We start from the raw sequence: 18,358 nt of genomic DNA, 5'->3' as shown, positions 1-18,358 counted from the left end.
TCTTTTTACTTCAGCTGAAGCATAATAGATTCTGTTTTAGCTGTATGTGTCTTTCTATTTCAAGTGTATTTTTAAAAAACAAAATATTGTTGGATTCTGGTTTCTAATCCATACTTCTATGCACTTAAGCCTTTGGGAGGTTTATTTGTGCCTTTAGTGTAGTCCCTGAGGCCGAGAAGCAATAGAATATGAATCAATTCTCTTCTACTTGTGCTAATTGTCCCTGATAAGTAAAAAAAGTTCTCTAGCACCTGCACATACAAGTAGACACAATACAAATATTTACATATATACATATATATATACATATATATATATATATAAATACATATGTGTAAATGTATATATGTGTTTAGATAAATTGTTTATAGCAAATGAAGAAATTTTGAATGCTATAAATAAGTTCACTTATCTTGGCAGTATATTTTTCAGGGATGTACATATATATATATATGAGATTGATATATTCATTGACAGAGCTACTGCAGTGTTTAAGAGACTGAAGGAAAATGTGGAAGAAAAATGGTATTCATTTTCTCCATGAAACTGATAATTTGTTTGTTTACTTATTTATTTTTGTTTATTTTTTATTTTTTATTTTTTTATTTTTATTTTTTTTAGTTTCATATTAACTAGTTCTTTATTGGCTTCAAACCTAAGCATTGTCAGTTTGAGAAGAAACACATTTTGATGTGGTATAGCAATCTTGCTGTTAAAATCTAAATTCCTCTTAATCCTTGGTAAAATTTATTCCAAGAAAAAGAATAGATACATATTTATTTTAAAAACATGAACCATGGATATTTAGATCTGAAACAGTCACATAGATTTTGATGCACTGCTCCCCTGATTTTTAGGTTGAGCATCACTTTAACTCCCTAAAGACTTTAGCAGGAGAAAAGGGTCACTACTTGTTCCTATTCTCCTTGAGATGACCAGAAGTGAAATACAATAAAACAAAACAATTTACAACAACAACAGAAAAAACCCACACCAAAACATCACGTGGCCTGGTTGTTCCCAAATGGGGTTAGAAATATAGGAAACTTAAGGTTGCATTCACATTTATCAACTTACTGCCTAGTCAATGGAAGTTTAGAGTCATGATTTAAAAAATTTAAAATACACACATTTTTGTCTTTGCTTACAGTGATCTTTAAAAAAATTCAGGTAAATAAGGAACAACCATTTTTACTTGGAATCCTCATTGTCTTCTGGATTCCTGTTTACCTTGATAACTTTTAGCAAAGTTAAAATTCCAACAGGGTTTGCCTCAAATCTTATTGCTTCACCTGTAGTAACCCTTTCTTTTCTTTTTAATTTTAGGGGGTAAATTCATTCAGTATTTTGTCATGGCTTTCACTGGAGATTGGAAGAGGGAAAGTAGCCAATAGTCAAAGGTAATTTAAAAAAATGCCCATAATTTCCTGTTTTTAAAAAAAGGAGCTGTGGTGGGGATACTATCTCTCAATAGTGGGAGGGTTGGAGCGAAGAAATGAAAGCGGGAGGGGGGGAGGAAGCATTCAAAGCCCATGATTCAAGGCATAACCAAAACCATGTTCTACCCCTAAGTAGAATTTCTTTTTTTTTCCTCTTTTTTTTTTAAATAAAATCTCCCCAAACCATCACTTTAATCTTCCCCAGACTGGGCCTCATCTTCAGACCCTTCATCCCCAGACTTTTCTGGTGGAGGGCTAGCAGAATTTTTCTTTTCTGGGGGACTTTCTGGCTCCTCATCCTCTTCTTTGGGAGAAGGAGTCTTTTCCTTTGATGCCTTTGATGCTGTGGGACGCCCCACTTTTCCTTTGCCTTTCACTGGACTTGGTGTCACTGTAGCCTTTAGCCTGGGTTTGGGCATTTTCTTTTCTTTCCTTTCAGGCTTGGACTTCTTCACAATCTTTTTGTTTTTCTTTTTTGAACTTCCATAATCACTATCATCATCATCTTCCATTAGAAAGTCTTCATTGCTGCCAGAATTTTTCTCCTGGAATGGTGCCTCTTCTTTCTCTTCTTGTTCTTCTTCACTGCCCACATCTACCAGGAGCATTTCTCTCTGATTGGAAGCTGCTTTGGATGATGCCTGACGCTGCTGGCGAACATTTTTGTGATCTTCTTTTTCATCTTCACTATCCTCTGGTGAGTGTGAATCATCCTTCTTGGTCTTCACATCTTTTTCTTTAGAGTCCTCACTATCTTCCTGTGAATTTTTTCCAGACCTCCTCTTGTTTTTAGGCTCTCGGGGTGATGATGTAATTTTCTTAGCTGGAGGGGCTGAATCTCTTCCATAATCTTCATCTGCATCATCACATTCCTGAAACTGTGAATAATCGACCACCTTCCTGTTTCTGATGAGCAGCTGGGGACATTTTTGCAGCTGAAACCTGACCTCCAGGGAAGTGGACACCAGGCCTCTCCCCCACCCCGCGCCCTAGGCTACACCCCCTACCCCCATCTCCCCAGTTGCTTTGGCCTCAGAGGCCCAGGCCCCTAGCTTCTCTGGCTCCGCTGCTACAGGATTCAGCCCCCAGGGATCTGCCGAGCCCCCTTTCCCCCATCTCTTCAAAATGGATCTATTATTTTTTTTAGAATGTTTTCCCATGGTTACATGATTCTTCTTCTTTCCTGGAACACCCCACCCAGTTGCTAATAAACAATTCCACTAGGTTTTACAGATATCATTGATAAAGACCTATTTCCATAGTTGCACTAGGATGATTGTTTAGCATCTACATCCCCAATAACATCCACATCAGCCCACGTGTTCAAGCACTTGTTTTTCTAATGTGTTTCTCCTCCCACAGTTCTTTGAATGTGGCTAGTTTTCTTTCTCATAAGTCCCTCAGCCTTGCTCTGGATTCTTGCATTGCTACTAGTAGAGAAGTCCATTACATTTGATATTACCACAGTGTATCCGTCTCTGTGTACAATGTTCTCCTGGATCTGCTCCTTTCACTCTGCATCAATTCCTGGAAGTCTTTCCAGTTCACATGGAATTCCTCCAGTTCATTATTGTTTTAAGCACAATAGTATTCCATCACCAACAGATTCCACAATGTTTTCAGTCATTCCCCAATTAAAGGACATTCCCTCATTTTCCAATATTTTCCACCACAAAGAATGCAGCTTTAAATATTTTTGTACATGTCTTTTTCCCTATGATCTCTTTGGGGTATAAACCCAGCAGTGGTAAGGCTGGATCAAAGGGCAGATAGCCTTTTATAGCTCTTTGAACACAGTTCCAAAATGCCATCCAGAATGGTTGGATCAATTCACAACTCCACCAGCAATGTATCAATGTCCCAATTTTGCCACATCCCCTCCAACATTCATTACTTTCCTTTGCTGTCATGTTAGCTAATCTGCTAGGTGTGAGGTGATACCTCAGAGTTGTTTTGTTTTGCATTTCTCTAATTATAGAGATTTAGAATGCTTTTTCATGTGTTCATTGATAGCTTTGATTTCTTTATCTGAAAATTATCTATTCATGTCTCTTGACCTTTTATCAATTGGGGAATGGCTTGATTTCTTGTACAATTGATTTAGCTCCTTATATATTTGAGTAAATACACATTTGTCAGAATTTTTTGTTATTTTTCTTCTCAATTTGTTGCTTCCTTTCGAATGTTGGCTGCATTGGTTTTATTTGTACAAAACTTTTTAAATTAATATAAACAAAATTATTTATTTCACATTTTGTAATTTTTTCTAACTCTTGCTTGGTTTTAAAATCCCTCTCCTCCCAAAGATCTGATAAGTATACTATTCTGTGCTCACCTAATTTACTTATAATTTCCTTCTTTATATTCAAGTCATTTACTCATTCTTAATTTATCTTGGTACAGGGTGTGAGATATTGATGTAAACCCAATCTGTCCCATACTGTTTTCCTGTTTTCTCAGCAGTTTTTGTCAGATACTGGATTTTTGTCCCCAAAACTGGGCTCTTTGGTTTTATCATATACTGTCTTACTGAGATCACTTACCCCAAGTTTATTTCACTGATCCTCCCTACTGTCTCTTAGCCAGTACCATATTGTTTTGATGACCACTGTTTTATAATATAGTTTAAGATCTGGAACTGCTAAGACAGCTTCCTTCACATTTTTTCCTTATTTCCCTTGATATTCTTGGTCTTTTGTTCTTCCAAGTGAACTTTATTGTAGTTTTGTTTTTTAGTTCAGTAAAAAAAAATGCTTCTTGGTAGTTTGATAGGTATGGCATTAAATAAGTAAATTAATTTGGGTACGATGTTCATTTTTATTATGTTATCTCATCCTACCCATGAGCAATCAATGATTTTCCAATTGTTTAGATCTAGATTTAATTGTGTGTAAAGTGTTTTGTAGTTGTGTTCATATAATTCCTGTATTTGTCTTGGCAGATAGATTCCTAAATATTTTATATTTCCTAGGGTGATTTTAAATGGAATTTCTCTTTCTAACTCTTCCTGCTGTGATGTGGTGGAAATATTTAGAAATGCTGATGAGTTATGTGGGTTTATTTTGTATCTTGTAACTTTGCTAAAGTTGTTAATTATTTCCACTAGGTTTTTAGTTGATTCTCTATGATTTTTAAGCATACCCTCATATGATCTGCAAAGAGTGATAGCTTGGTCTCCTCGTTGATTATTTTAATACCTTCAATTTCTTTTTTTCTCTAATTGCTATTGCTAGTGTTTCTAGTACAATGTTAAATAATAGAGGTGACAATGGGCATCCTTGTTTCACTCCTGATCTTACTTCAAATTTATCCCCATTGAATATGATGCTTGTTGATGTTTTTAGACATATACTGTTTATTATTTTTAGGAAAGGTCCTTCTATTCCTATACTTCTAGTGTTTTCAATAGAAATGGGTGTTGTATTTTGTGAAAGGCTTTTTCAGCATCTATTGAGATAATCATGTGATTTTTGTTTGTTTGCTTGTTGATGTGGTCAATAATGTGAATGGTTTTCCTTATATTGAACCATCCTTGCATTCCTGGTATAAATCCCACCTGATCATAATGAATAACTCTTGTGATCACTTGCTGGACTCTTTTTGTTAGAATTATAATGTCTTTACTTCTAATAATTGCATGCCTTTATCCACCTTCTCTTTTATCACTTATCAGTAATATACAGATAAATTATGAGATTGACACTATCTTATACCATTTCCTTGCTAATTTACTTTTGGGTAAAATAAAATTCTCTACCCAAATAAGTATTTGTATATTCATATTTATGTGTTCATTTATTTGTGTATTTATAATCGTTATTAATAAGTTAGTATCAAGTGTGGTCCCTCATATACACCTTCCTGTCAATTGCAAAAGCTCTTCCTTGAGTGCTTTTGTAATATTATATGATTTTCCCCCTTTTTCCTTTGATCTCCTTTCTCTAGACATTGCTCTTTCTTGTCTATCCATTTTAAAATATCACATAAGATAATATGCCATTCTCGTAACATCTTTGAAGTTCTCTTCAAACTGTCTTTTTTTGGTATTCAGTTTTTATTCATGACAGTTCTGGGATTAAAGAGAGAATAATTTTTATGGGAAGAAGAAAAGAATTAGGGTACATTTTACAAGACAGAGTTAAAAATGTTGTCTCTGACAAAGGGGTCATTTTTTTAGGTTAAGCAACTAGAGAAAAAGTGAAAAGGGTTTTTTTTTGTTATTAATATCTCATTCAACAGAACTTTATTGAAGGCTACAAAAGGAGGATAAGTCCAGGAGGATGAGACTAGGTTCACCAAGAAAAGATTTAATAGCAAGGGTATATTGCAGATTATGGGGGATGATGATTAGTGGATGTGGATTGATTTTTCCTCATTTCCCTAACGTTGTCCATATTAAGTTATGGAGCATTTTAGTTCCAATTGAAAATGCATTAGAATGATCAATATTAAAGGACCATAAACCTACAGTGCTTATCAGTAACACTCCTCCCCCAACTCTAGTATTGTTCTGTTTCCTTTGCCTCACTTTGGGATGTTGGCTCTTTCTCAGTCTTTTAGACTGATCTGGAAAGTTCTAATAAATTTCCTGGCTCCATGTCGAGGATATACTGAGGCTAGAACAATTATGAAGACCCTTGTCTAAGTCTAATAACAAACTTACTCACAGTGGACTTATACAAAGCCTTTAAAAGGAATGTTTTGTTTTTTATGAAATTAGTGTAATAAAGTAAAATTTCTTTTTTAAATAATGAATCTCTTAGAAGTTACACATAATTTTTTCCCACACAGAAAGGTTCATATTTTAACCTTATTGTATTCCCTATGATTTCTCTTTCATCTTTATATTTATTTGTTTCTCCTGAGTCTTGTATTTGAAAGTCAAATTGCTATTCAGCTCTTGTCTTTCATCAGAAATGTTTGAAAGCCCTCTATTTCATTTAATATCCAGTTTCCCTTAAAAATTGGACTGTTTTAGTGGATAGATTATTCTTGATTGTTATACTAGCTCTTTTAACTCTGGGATTATTACATTCCAAGACCTCTGTTCTTTTAATGTGGCATCTGATAAATCTTGTGGAAGCTTGACTGCAGCTTCATAACATTTTAATAGCCTTTATATTGCTCCTTGAAATACTTTCTCTTTAAACATGGAGTTCGGGAATTTGCCTATTCTTTTTCTTCTTGAGAGCTTTTTATTTTGAGATCTCTTTCAAGTGTTGATAAATAGATCTTTTTTTCAATGTCTATTTTATCATTCAGTTCTAAGATACTGGAATAGTTTTCTTTGATTTTATATTGAAATATATTTAACCTCTTTCCCTGATCATAACTTTGAGGTAGTTCAGTAATTCTTAAATTCTCTTACATCTTTTACCAGGTCAATTGTTTTTCTTTACTTTTTTAAAATTTATTTTTATTATATTTTTCCATTTACATATAGATACAATTTTTAATAATCATTTTCTATCATTTCACAATCTATGTCCTTTCAACCCTCCATTTCCACCTCCCTCCCTGAAATGGCAGGCAATATGATGAAGTTTATACAAATGCTATCATACAATATATATATTTTTATATTCATCATGTGAAAGATGACATATCATTTACATTAGAAAAAATTATCAAGAAAATTATTTTTAAATGTATTATTAAATCTGTTTTTATACACTCCAACAGTGGAGAGATGTTTTCATCATGAGCCCTTTTGAGTTTTCTTGGATTTTTGCTTGCTGATTAACTTAATTCAATCAAAACTGATCATAATAGATTTTTGCTGTTCTGTCCACTTCACTTATATAAGTTCATTTAAGTCTTTTCAGATTTTCCTACCATCATCCTTTTCAATCACATAGAACAAGTTGTTCATCCATTTTCCAATTGATAAATATTCCTTTCATTTCTAATTCTTTGCCATCACAAAAAAGCTATAATAAATAATTTTGTACAAGTAGGTCCTTTTCCCTTATTTTTTATCTCTTTGGGATACAGACCTATAGTGGTCTTTACAGTTTTGTGACACTCAGGCATGGTTGCAAATTTTTTTCCAGAATGCTCGTATCAATTCATAGGTCTACCAACAATGTATTAGAGTTCCAGTTTTACTACTTATCCATAATTTATCACTTTAATTTTTCTTATTTTCCAAGATGTCTTGATTTATTTATTTTTTATTTTTAGAAAAATTTTCCATGGTTACATGATTCATGTTTTTACTTTCCCCTTCACCCCTTCAAACTCCACCCCCCCATAGCTAATGCACATTTCCAATAGTTTTAACATGTGTCCTCAATCAAGACTTATTTACATATTATTGATAGTTGCATTGGTGTGGTAGTTTCGGGTCTACATCCCCAATAATGTTCTCATCACCTAAGTGTTCAAGCAGTTGTTTTTCTTCTGTGTTTCCTCTCCTGTAGTTCTTCCTCTGAATGTGGATATCATTCTTTTCCATAAATCCCTCAGAATTGTCCTGGGTCATTGCATTGCTGCTAGTATAGACATCTATTACATTGTATTTTACCACAGTGTATCAGTCTCTGTGTACAATGATCTGGCTCTGCTCCTTTCACTCTGCATCAATTCCTGGAGGTCTTTCCAGTTCACATGGAATTCTTCCAGTTTATTATTCCTTTGAGCACAATAGTATTCCATCATCAACATATACCACAATTTGTTCAGCCATTCCCAATTGAAGGGCATAACCTCGCTTTCCAGTGATTTTTCATCATGTAAGTTTGTCTGATACATGTGACATGGTACATCAGAGTTGTTTTAATTTTTATTTCTCTAATTCAGTGATAGCAAAAATTTTAGAGACCAAGTCCCCAAAGTACAACCCTCACACTGCATGTGAGCCACCCCCTTATTACAGACAGAGGAGGGAAGAATCCCTCCCATTTGACTGCTGGGCAGAGGGTTGGATGATGTGGGAAATATCCTCAGGCATGCTAGAAAGGTGAAGGGGAATATGTCCTTCTGGCACACATGCCATAGGTTCACCGACACAGATATAATTAATAATTATTCATAGCAATTTTTCATATGACAATAGATAGTTTTAATTTCTTCACATTAGAACAGTCCACTCATATGCTTGGGATGATTTTCAATTGGGGAATGGCATATATTTTTATACATTTTACTTGATTTACCATATGACAAATGTGGTCTTTGTCAGAGACATTTGGTATCATTTTTTTCTCTTTTGTTTCTCTTCTAGTTTTGATTACATTGATTTTATTGTTTAATTTAATGTAGTCGGAATTATATATTTTAAATATCAAAATGTCCCAGGACATTTTTTTAATTGAAATATTTTACATTCGGTTCATTTTTATTCTTTTTTTTGCTCTTTCTTAAAGTCACGTGGAGTAATTAAAAACTCCTTGCTTTATTCTAATTGCTAAGGAATTATTTTCTTCAATGATAATTATTTTCCTTAATTGTTCAGTTTTACTTTTTTTTAAATAATTTTTATTTTTTTAGAAAAGTTATCATGGTTACATGATTCATGTTCTTACTTTCCCCTTCACCCTGACCTGCTCCCCCCCACCCCATAGTTTTAACATGTGTCATTGATCAAGACTTATTTCTAAATTGTTGATAGTTGCATCGGTGTGGTAGTTTCGGGTCTACATCCCCAGTTATGTCCACCTCAACCCATGTGTTCAAGCAGTTGCTTTTCTTCTGTGTTTCCTCTCTTGTAGTTCTTCCTCTGAATGTGGATATCATTCTTTTCCATAAATCCCTCAGAATTGTTATGGATCATTGCATTGCTGCTAGTACAGAAGTCCATTACATTCGATTTTACCACAGTGCATTGGTCTCTGTGTACAATGTTCTTCTGGCTCTGCTCCTTTCACCCTGCATCAATTCCTGGAGGTCTTTCCAGTTCACATGGAATTGCTCCAGTTCATTATTCCTTTCAGCACAATAGTATTCCATCACCATCAGATACCACAGTTTTTTCAGCCATTCCCCAATCAATGGACAACCCTTCATTTTCCAATTTTTTGCCACCAAAAAGAGAGTAGCTATGAAAATTTTTGTACACGTATTTTTCCTTATTTTCTCTTTGGGGTACAAATCCAGCAGTGGTATGGCTCGATCAAAGGGCAGAAAGTTATTTTTAAATCTCTTTGGGAATAATTCCAAATTATTGAGGGGTTATTTTTAAATTGTTTCATGGGAAATTTTGGGAGAATACAACTGAGTGCAGACTCTACTCAGTCATCATAGTTCCACCCTTGAAACTAGCTATCTTGTCTATCATTTTTTGAGATGAACTTTCCTTTAAACCAATTCTAACTCCATACACTTAGCTTAATTATTACAATTCTATGTTTTCATAACAAAAATCAGAATATCATCTGCAATGATACTCTTATGCAGATGGTGATAATTTCCCTCCCTCCCACTTTGTATTGAGATTGTTTTAATGCCAGTAATGAAGAGGTATTAAATATGAGAGTAAGGGATATTCTGTTACCTTATAATTACTTTAGCAGACAATTTTATAATTTCATTAATTTTATCCAGTGGTGTGTCCCACTCAAAAATAGAGTTTGGAGAAATTCAGTGACAATCAGTCAGCAGATAGTAGTTGAAAGGAATTTTCTTACCTGAAATCAAATGAATGTTTGAAGCCAGGGACTTTGAGTTGAAAAAGAATAAAGTTAAAAGAACATAAATTCTTAGCCTATATTTCTACTGTCTTTTTTTTTTTTTTGGTTGAATGGGCATAGGGTTTTATAGACCTAGGATGAAAGAACTTTAACCTTACCTTGCCATGGAGAAACTCCTCAGACAGCAGCAGATGAACCTCAAGACATAGAATAGCTGTAGACCAACAGATAGTATCACAGAGCAGCTCAGTGACCCTCAGATGAATTAGGTTACTTAGAGCAGGTAATGTGATGGAAAGAGAAGTGCATTGCCCTTCAATATGATAGGGAAAGAGTATAGAAATAAATATGGTGCTTAGCAGATAATTTCATGATGATATCATACATGAAATGCTAAATATTTATTTTTCTAGTCATAATAGTTCCAGGCCATGCTTATTCCTATATGTACACTCTCCATATATATGTGTCTCAAGATGTGCACTTAAAGTAGGGTATGTATGCCTGGGGATACCTTAATGTTCCTTTAGCCTTCTCATCGAGACAGGAGACAAAGAGGAAAAAGTGAAATTCCATAATTTTTAGGAGCCTCTGGTTACTAAAGCAGTCACATTTTTTTTCTTGCTTTCTCTCTTTATTTACCATACTATTCTCCATTAATCAGGAAGCACTGATAGAGCAGGAAAGTGGAAGTAAAAATAATGATTTGTTTTATCCATCCAAATTTTTTTCTGTATTGCAGTCTTCTGTCTAATCCTTCTGTTTGTAAAAGCCAAGATCCTATCAATCAATTAATAAACCTTAATTAAGCATATATAATACATAGGCACCATCTACTGCAGGCAAGCTGTCTGATTGACTACTTCAAATCTCCAGGTAGTGCTTATTCCTGCCTCAGGATTCTCATTGTTTACAATAAAGTTAAGGATAAATAAACTAGATGTTTTATTTCCCTATGATTCATCTGGTCATTTTTTGTGACATAATATCCAAAAATAATGGCTCTCCCTATCTTGGAAATGGACAAGAAAAATAAAACTTAAAATTTTACTTTTTAAGAAGACATACCTCTCCTTATCAGTCTTTAAATACTATTGTCTGTCTTCCATGACAAATTATTGGCTTAGGGGATCAATATCTGTTAGATTTTTATATTAGAGTACAAGGAAGATATAATAAAAAGGAGCCTTTTGGAAAAATAATGTTTTAAAAATTTTGTTGTTCATGTAAAAATAAAAAGTCTAGCTGAAGTTTCATTTCTTTACTTTAATGACAAAATATGTCTTTTATAATTGAATAATCAATAAATGGTCATCTTTAATTAACTATGTTGTTTTTAAAAATGATAAAGGCTGATATTATAAGGATAACCAATATTTTATTTAGGGCCATGTTGGTAGAATAAAATCGACCACACGCCTGTTAAAATTTCAACTTGCCACCTTAGCCATTATATACAGTACCTTACCTAACCTTTTCTACGTCCCCCCAAGAGTGCACTCTGGTAGCAAAAAAAACACCTCCAATGACCCCAGGAGTCTTATAGCATTCTCTTACATCATCACACTTCCTGTCTGCCTCCATTTTTACAAGAAGAATCATGGGAAATGTAGTTTCCAAAGTCCCCAAAACATCCACAGGAAGTTTGTTATATATCTACATATCTTAAGGATCAAATGATCCCCAAATATCTCTAAATAGAACTCCAAGTGATTTTAACTAACACAACTACATTTCCCTAAATGTATAGCATATTGAAATGTTCTGCACATAGCTATGCTGTTAGCCTTATCCTATTCTCTATATTTGTATTCTCTCTATACATTTCTTAGTTATATCTGTCCCCATTGGTGTTTTAAGGAATTAAATTAAGGGTTTGACTGAATATATGATTCTATAATAATCGTGTGATTGCTTATTTAAAATATTATAGCTCAAGTCAAAATGGCTTTTAATAGTTTTTAGTTACTAAAGGGTGGAAAGTAAAAGTAGAGAAATACAAAAAGAGAGTAGAGAAGATGTCTACCCTATCACACTAAATACTGCTCAGGTGCTCAGTCAGCCTGGCAGGGCTTGTTAACCCTGAAGCAGAGGCCCAGGAGTTCCACCCACAAAACCTCCTCCCAGAAGGGAAGGCCTCTCTGAAACTAATCTCTCTCCAGTCACCAGGAAAGGAAAGTCAGCTACTCTCTCACCCAAGAGGCAGTCCAAGTCCCATGTTACCTCTAAGAGGCAAGTCACCAGTCGAATACAACTACTGAAGACTATGATGATAAAGATTACAGAAGACTGCTTAAAGAAGACTCTATCTTTCCGAAGAAGTTCAGGGCTTTTATAGTGACCTCTTGTCCTTCCCCACTTCACAGGGGACAATCACAGCCTTCAAATTGCCTAAGACTGCCCAGCAGGGCAGTGTCTGTGGGATCCACTTCTCTCCTGTCTTATAGATCTCTGAAGGTGTCAATTTTTTTATAGGCTTCTGACAGTATTCATTTTAATATAGGATTCACAAGTTTCTGACTGATCAACTTATCACCCACTTTAGCAAATGACTTGCAAACACTCTTACTTAGTGGTAAATAGGTGTGTTTTGAGTTCTGTAGTTACCACTCATTTTAGCAAGCTAACTGAGAATTCTCTTACTTTTTCAAGTAAGTGACTTGTGAATTCTCTTACTTGATGGCTAACAAAGTGTTAGAGATAAGGGGAAAATGGGAGAGAGAGAGAGAGAGAGAGAGAGAGAGAGAGAGAGAGAGAGAGAGAGAGAGTAAAACCAATGTTTGCTAGGCTCATTGACAAAAAGCCAATTAGGAGGCAATCCCTTTCTTTGGCATAAGAGTTTAAATCCAGAATAAATGTGTTCAACCCCCTTCAGTTCAATCAATTATATCCCAAAGTTTATTCTGGATCTTCTTGATGCAGTGGAGGTTTCCTTATGGCATTTTCTCTGAATTGTTAATTTTATTGATTCAAGAAATACGAGAGATTCTTTTCCTGAAATGCTTGCTCAAAAAAAAAATTAATCTTGGATTTTATGAGAATTACACAATCCCCCCCTCAGGAGGGTGTTGACTAACACCCAGATCAACTCAGGATACATGATTGCATTATGGGGTATAGTCAATCAGTGTCTAAAGAATGTACTCTATTTACATGTGAGCAATGAATCCAAAAGTCCTTTTCTCCAATTTTTGTAGCTGTAGGAGTGGTTAACAATACTTTAAATGGACCCTTCCAGGCAGGCTAAGTTCTTCCAGTGTGCTGGAAGTTCTTTATGTACACCTTGTCTCCTGGGTTTAGGTCATGAAGTGAAAAGTCTATAGGTCCTGCTTGTATTGCAGCTCTTGACTTATGGAATTCTTGCAACTTTATCTGTAATTCCTGTATGTAGGAAGCAATAGAAGTGTCGCCCCTAATAGTGATGTATATGCAGGAGAAAAAGGCTTAGCATATGTAAGGGGATGGCCAAAAAAGCATCTCAAATGGTTAGATGTATAGATGTCCCTTGGGCATGCTTCAGAAATAAAATAAAGCTAGGGAAGAACTTCAGGCCATTTTAAATGAATCTTAGTGCATAATTTGTCAGACATGGTCTTAACTTCTCTGTTCATTTTTTCAACTTGGCGTGAGCGCTGGGGATGATATAGTACATGGAATTTAGGAGTTATCACAAACAGGAATAAATCTGGGACAGGAACAAATTGGTAAAATTAATTCCCCTTTATGAATCAATTCATGTTGGCAGGCCAAAATGAGGAATAATCTCTATTAAGAGTATCTTGGCAACAATAACCACTGTGGCTCAGGTGGTAGGAAATGCTTCTAACCACCTCATTAGCTGATCTACTATGACTAGACAAATTTATAATATCCGACTTTTGGCATTGTAATGAAATCAACTTGGAGTTGTTCAAAAGTTATGTAAGCCAGAGGGCACTCACCACATGCTTTGCCACAAAAGGCATATTGGTTATATACTTGGCAGGTGGAACAGACTGCACACACTTCAGAGACTCTAGTAGTTATACCAGGGGCTATCCATATTCTTTTAGCAGAATCTACAATGCCCTGGGTACCAAAGTGACTGTTTTCATGCATGGATTAGCAATTTGGTAATAGAAACTTCTGGGGAGCAGGAGTTTTCCTTCAGATGACACTTACACTCCACTAATCTATTTTGCTTTGAATTTTGGTTCCATTTTCCACTTCCTTTTCAGGATAGGAAAGCAACAAATCTGATTCTTTACTCATTACCAAAGTAAAAATTAATTTAGGCCTTTCTAATGAAGTGACTTTTGTAGTAATATCTACCTGATGGTTTCCTCTAGAGACAGGGTCAGTTCCACCCATGTAGGCAGAGCAATGAACAATGACTAGGGCTTTGGGGAGCTGGAGAGCAGAAAGAACTTCATTAATTTTTTGCATTTGCTATAGATATAGATTTAGATTTAGATTTAGATCCAGTTGATGTTAAAAATCCCATTTGAAGACATGACATACCCACTGAATGACAAATTTCCAAATGGGTACCTGGAATCCATATAAATTGTTGTCTTTTTGTCTTTGGCGATTATGCAGGCATGTTTTAAAGCTATAAGTTCTGCACCTTGAACTTATATTTGAGGGCAGTGAAGCTGACCACACAGTAACAAATTCTGTGACTACAGCAGCTCCAGTGTAACTTTTGTCATCCTTCATGAAAGAAGAAGCATCAATGAATAAGACTGGATATGGGTTGTCTAAAGGAGTGTACAGGATTATCTCAAGGCTTTTCAGCCATGGACACACATGTTTCACAACTTTAATAGTTCTCCTGAAATTGGTAAATCTAGCAGGAAGGTAGCAGGGTTGAGTTGTACAGCCTTTTAAAGTAATATTCTCATTGCCCAACAAGGTTACTTCATATCTTGTGAATAATTTTTCAGAAAATGCCTGAGTTCTATGCCTTAGCAACAATACTTCATCTTCATCTGGGCACATTATCATTAATGGGCAACCCAATACAAAATCATCAACTTTAGTTACAAATAAAGCTTTGGTAGCTATGCCTCTAAGATATATGTGGTGCTCCTGAAGCTACTGGGTATATAGCTGGGCTGAATAATAAGCAACAGGATGCTGAACCAGTCCCAAAGTTGTGTTAAGACACCTGAAGCCACCCCTCTCTGTTCATGTACATACAAAGTAAATGACTTTTTATTATCTGGAATGCCTAGATCAGAGGCAGACAGGATAGCCTGTTTTTTAAGCCTTTTTAATTTTGACATAGCTGACAGGTGTTCCACCTCTAATCTAAGCAGTTCAGAGACTAAATCTTTTGTTAGTACTTTAAGGTGTTTAGTAATTTCCCCAAAGCAAGAAATCCATTGTCTACACAATCCTCTTGCTCCTAAAATTCCCCTAGATTGTTTCTTAGTGGTGAAAGCCCTCAGTTTTTGAATATCTTCAATGTGTTTAGGAGAAATAGAATGGGCAGCAGCAGTTAAAATGAATTCTAAATATTCCACTTTGAGAAGACACCACTGAACCTTTCCCCTTTAGACCTTGTGGCCTCTTTTATGTAGTTCTAAAAGAAGATGTTTACTATCTTCTTGGCATGCTATGGCATTTGGTAAGGCCAAGAGTAAATCATCCACTCAATGAATTAAATCGCTATTCTTAAATTTAATATTATCTCTATCTTGACTCAAAATTTGTGAGAACAATGTAGGACCATCCACAAACCCTCTTGGCTGTTGGTACCAGGTCCATTGGGAATCTTTCCAAGTGAAAAAAATATATTCCTGGAATTCTCATGAATTGGTATTGAGAAAAAAGATGAATACAAATCTACATTACCGTATGTGTCTGTACTAGGAATAGAGGAGATAATTGTGACTGGGTTTGGAACCACTGGATATCTTTTTATGGGAGGCTCTGCCACCTCTTGTTTCTCTAACAGGGAACAAATTTAAAGATTCCTCAGACAACTATAGTGTCATAGCATCATCTTGAGGGCATGTTATTGTGGCTCTAAATTTATATAAAAGGTTTTTTCCTAGCAAATTTATAGGAGAATCAGTCATAAAAAACCCAAAAAGAATGTTCTACTGATTAGAGTTCCAAAGATACCATTTTAGGGGAACTTTTTGGGACATTTTGAGGTTTTCTTGATATACCTACTACATTAAGAGAGCCAATAGAATTGCATTCTGCATTGGGTTTACTCACTAAAACTGATATGGAAGCTCCAGTATCTAAGAGGCAATCATAATATGTGTTCCCAACTTTTAGGATCACATGAGTTTCTTTACTATGTGTGTGTGGGGGGGTGGATAGGGATAATTGGCATAAAACATCAGAGTCTGGAAAATCAACAGTTTCACTCTTTGATTCCAGTGTCCTTACTGACCCATCACACCTTCATAATGATCCTTTGGTATTCCTCTGGGCTCCCCCACACTGAGTGTGATTTTCACTCTGAGTATAATGTAGAAAAGTCATATTTTGGACATATTGTTGCAAGTCTTGAATTGACTCATTTGGATTATTATCTCTGTAGTTTTTTTATTATGATTGTGATTATTGTTATATCTATAATTATTGTTATTTCTGAAATCATTATTCCTAAAATTCATGTTATTGAATACTTGATTCCAGTTTCTGCAATTTAACAGTAAGTGGCCTTTTTTCCACATAAATAACACTCTTGTGGTTTATTTGTGGATTCTTGCAAAGGGGCTATGGCTATTGCCCAATTTGTTTTTTCCAGTTTTTCTTTTAAAATTTTATTTTTATTCTTTAATTCTTCTACTGATTGGCTATTATCTTCATCTTTCCTCTTGTGGCCATTAAATACACATACTGCTGCTCTCCTCAATTCTTCAAGTCCATACTAGACCATTTGGGGCATTTAGTTTTAAAATAATATTTTACCACTTTAAGTTAGTTTTTTTACAAACTGCCTTCTAATCTGCTTGACATCCCTTTCTCTGGAAAGGTCCACGTCTATATATCTACCTCCCAGCTCAATAAATCTGTCCTTAAATTGGGATGGATTTTTATCTGCTTTTTTTTTGGTTTAAATTCTCAAACTTCATCCTGGTCTGTCATAATAAACTCTTCTTTCTGTTAATAATGCCTCTCTAGCCTGGCATAGTTTTGTGTAATCTTGTTCATTGTTGAGGTTCCATTTTGGATCCTCACATGGCCAATGAATTGCTCTCCTTCCCTGGGCCTGATTAACAAGAGAGATATTTTATTTTCTCTCTTTCTGTCAAAAAAGTTTGTAATAAATTCTCAATATCAACCTATCTGGGGTAGTCTGCCCGAAAAATGCTCTCTATTTTTTTTAATAATCACAATTGGATCATCTTCAAAGAAGGAATGTTTTGTTTGAATCTCTCAATATCCTGGGGGGTGGTGGTGGTGGTGGTGGTGAATAGTGTATAGTGCCTTAGGGAAACTACATCTCCACTCTTATTAACGATGGGTACTGTCTTCAGGGGAAATAGGGTTTCTGCTTAATTATTTTTGGTTTCTGCCTCTAGGTCAGATGTTTGGTTTTCAGTGGGGTAGGTAAGGGGAGAGGGAAGAGTAGGTAAGAAGAGAGGGAGGGGTTGTGAGCAGGGAGACAGAGGGATAAGATGTAGGAGGAGGGGGTGAATGGCTTGATCAGGGAGGTAAGGGGCTGGGGCAGAGTAGGAAGGATGGGAGGTAGGGGCATGGGAGAGATGAGTTGAATGGGGAAACAGGATTTCTTAGGGCAAGATAGGACAGAGTCTGAGTTGGCTCTGATAATGAGGAAGTATGAAGAGATACTCTGGAGGTTTTTAAAGTTCTCTCAATGCTTTTTATATAAGCTTTAAATCCCCCTAAACTCTCCTCCATATGCTTCTCAGCATTCTCCAGTCTTCTTTCAAGGTAAGCTTGTCTCTTAAGGTGAGCTTTTAGTTCAATGTTTGGTTGGGTGCTACACATTTCTACCTGTGATCCTTTGGGAGACTAGTTGCCCCAATGGATCATTTTAAACATAACCAACTTAAAACTCTAAAGATTTTTAACTGAAAGTATATAAAATATTGTAGTTTCTAAAGGGAAATTACAATAATTAGGTGATAAGAGGGAAATAGAAGAGAAAAATAACAATGACAAAAATAACAATTTGGGTGCAGTCCCCTTTGGCACAAGAGTGTACATTCAAAATAGATGTATTCAATACCCCACAGTTCAGTTCACCAGATACCAAAGTTTACTCTGGATCTTCTCGTACAGCTTGTGGTTTCTGCAGGCATCTTCATGCCACTTTCT

At 35.3% G+C, this 18,358-nt stretch overlaps 1 protein-coding gene across 1 annotated transcript; it reads right to left on the bottom strand.

Moving 5' to 3' along the window:
* Positions 1-1,549: 1,549 nt before the first annotated feature.
* LOC123247477 (nuclear ubiquitous casein and cyclin-dependent kinase substrate 1-like) lies at positions 1,550-18,028 on the bottom strand. Its single transcript, XM_044676378.1, has 2 exons — positions 17,870-18,028; positions 1,550-2,356 (listed from the first exon to the last, which is right to left on the bottom strand). The coding sequence occupies exons 1-2, from the start codon at positions 18,026-18,028 to the stop codon at positions 1,631-1,633; spliced, it is 885 nt and encodes a 294-aa protein (XP_044532313.1). The 3' UTR covers positions 1,550-1,630.
* Positions 18,029-18,358: the final 330 nt, after the last annotated feature.

The sequence above is a fragment of the Gracilinanus agilis genome, chromosome 1 (genome assembly GCF_016433145.1).
Source record: "Gracilinanus agilis isolate LMUSP501 chromosome 1, AgileGrace, whole genome shotgun sequence".
NCBI classification, from domain to species: domain Eukaryota; kingdom Metazoa; phylum Chordata; class Mammalia; order Didelphimorphia; family Didelphidae; genus Gracilinanus; species Gracilinanus agilis.
This window is presented reverse-complemented; position numbering and strand designations above follow the sequence as displayed.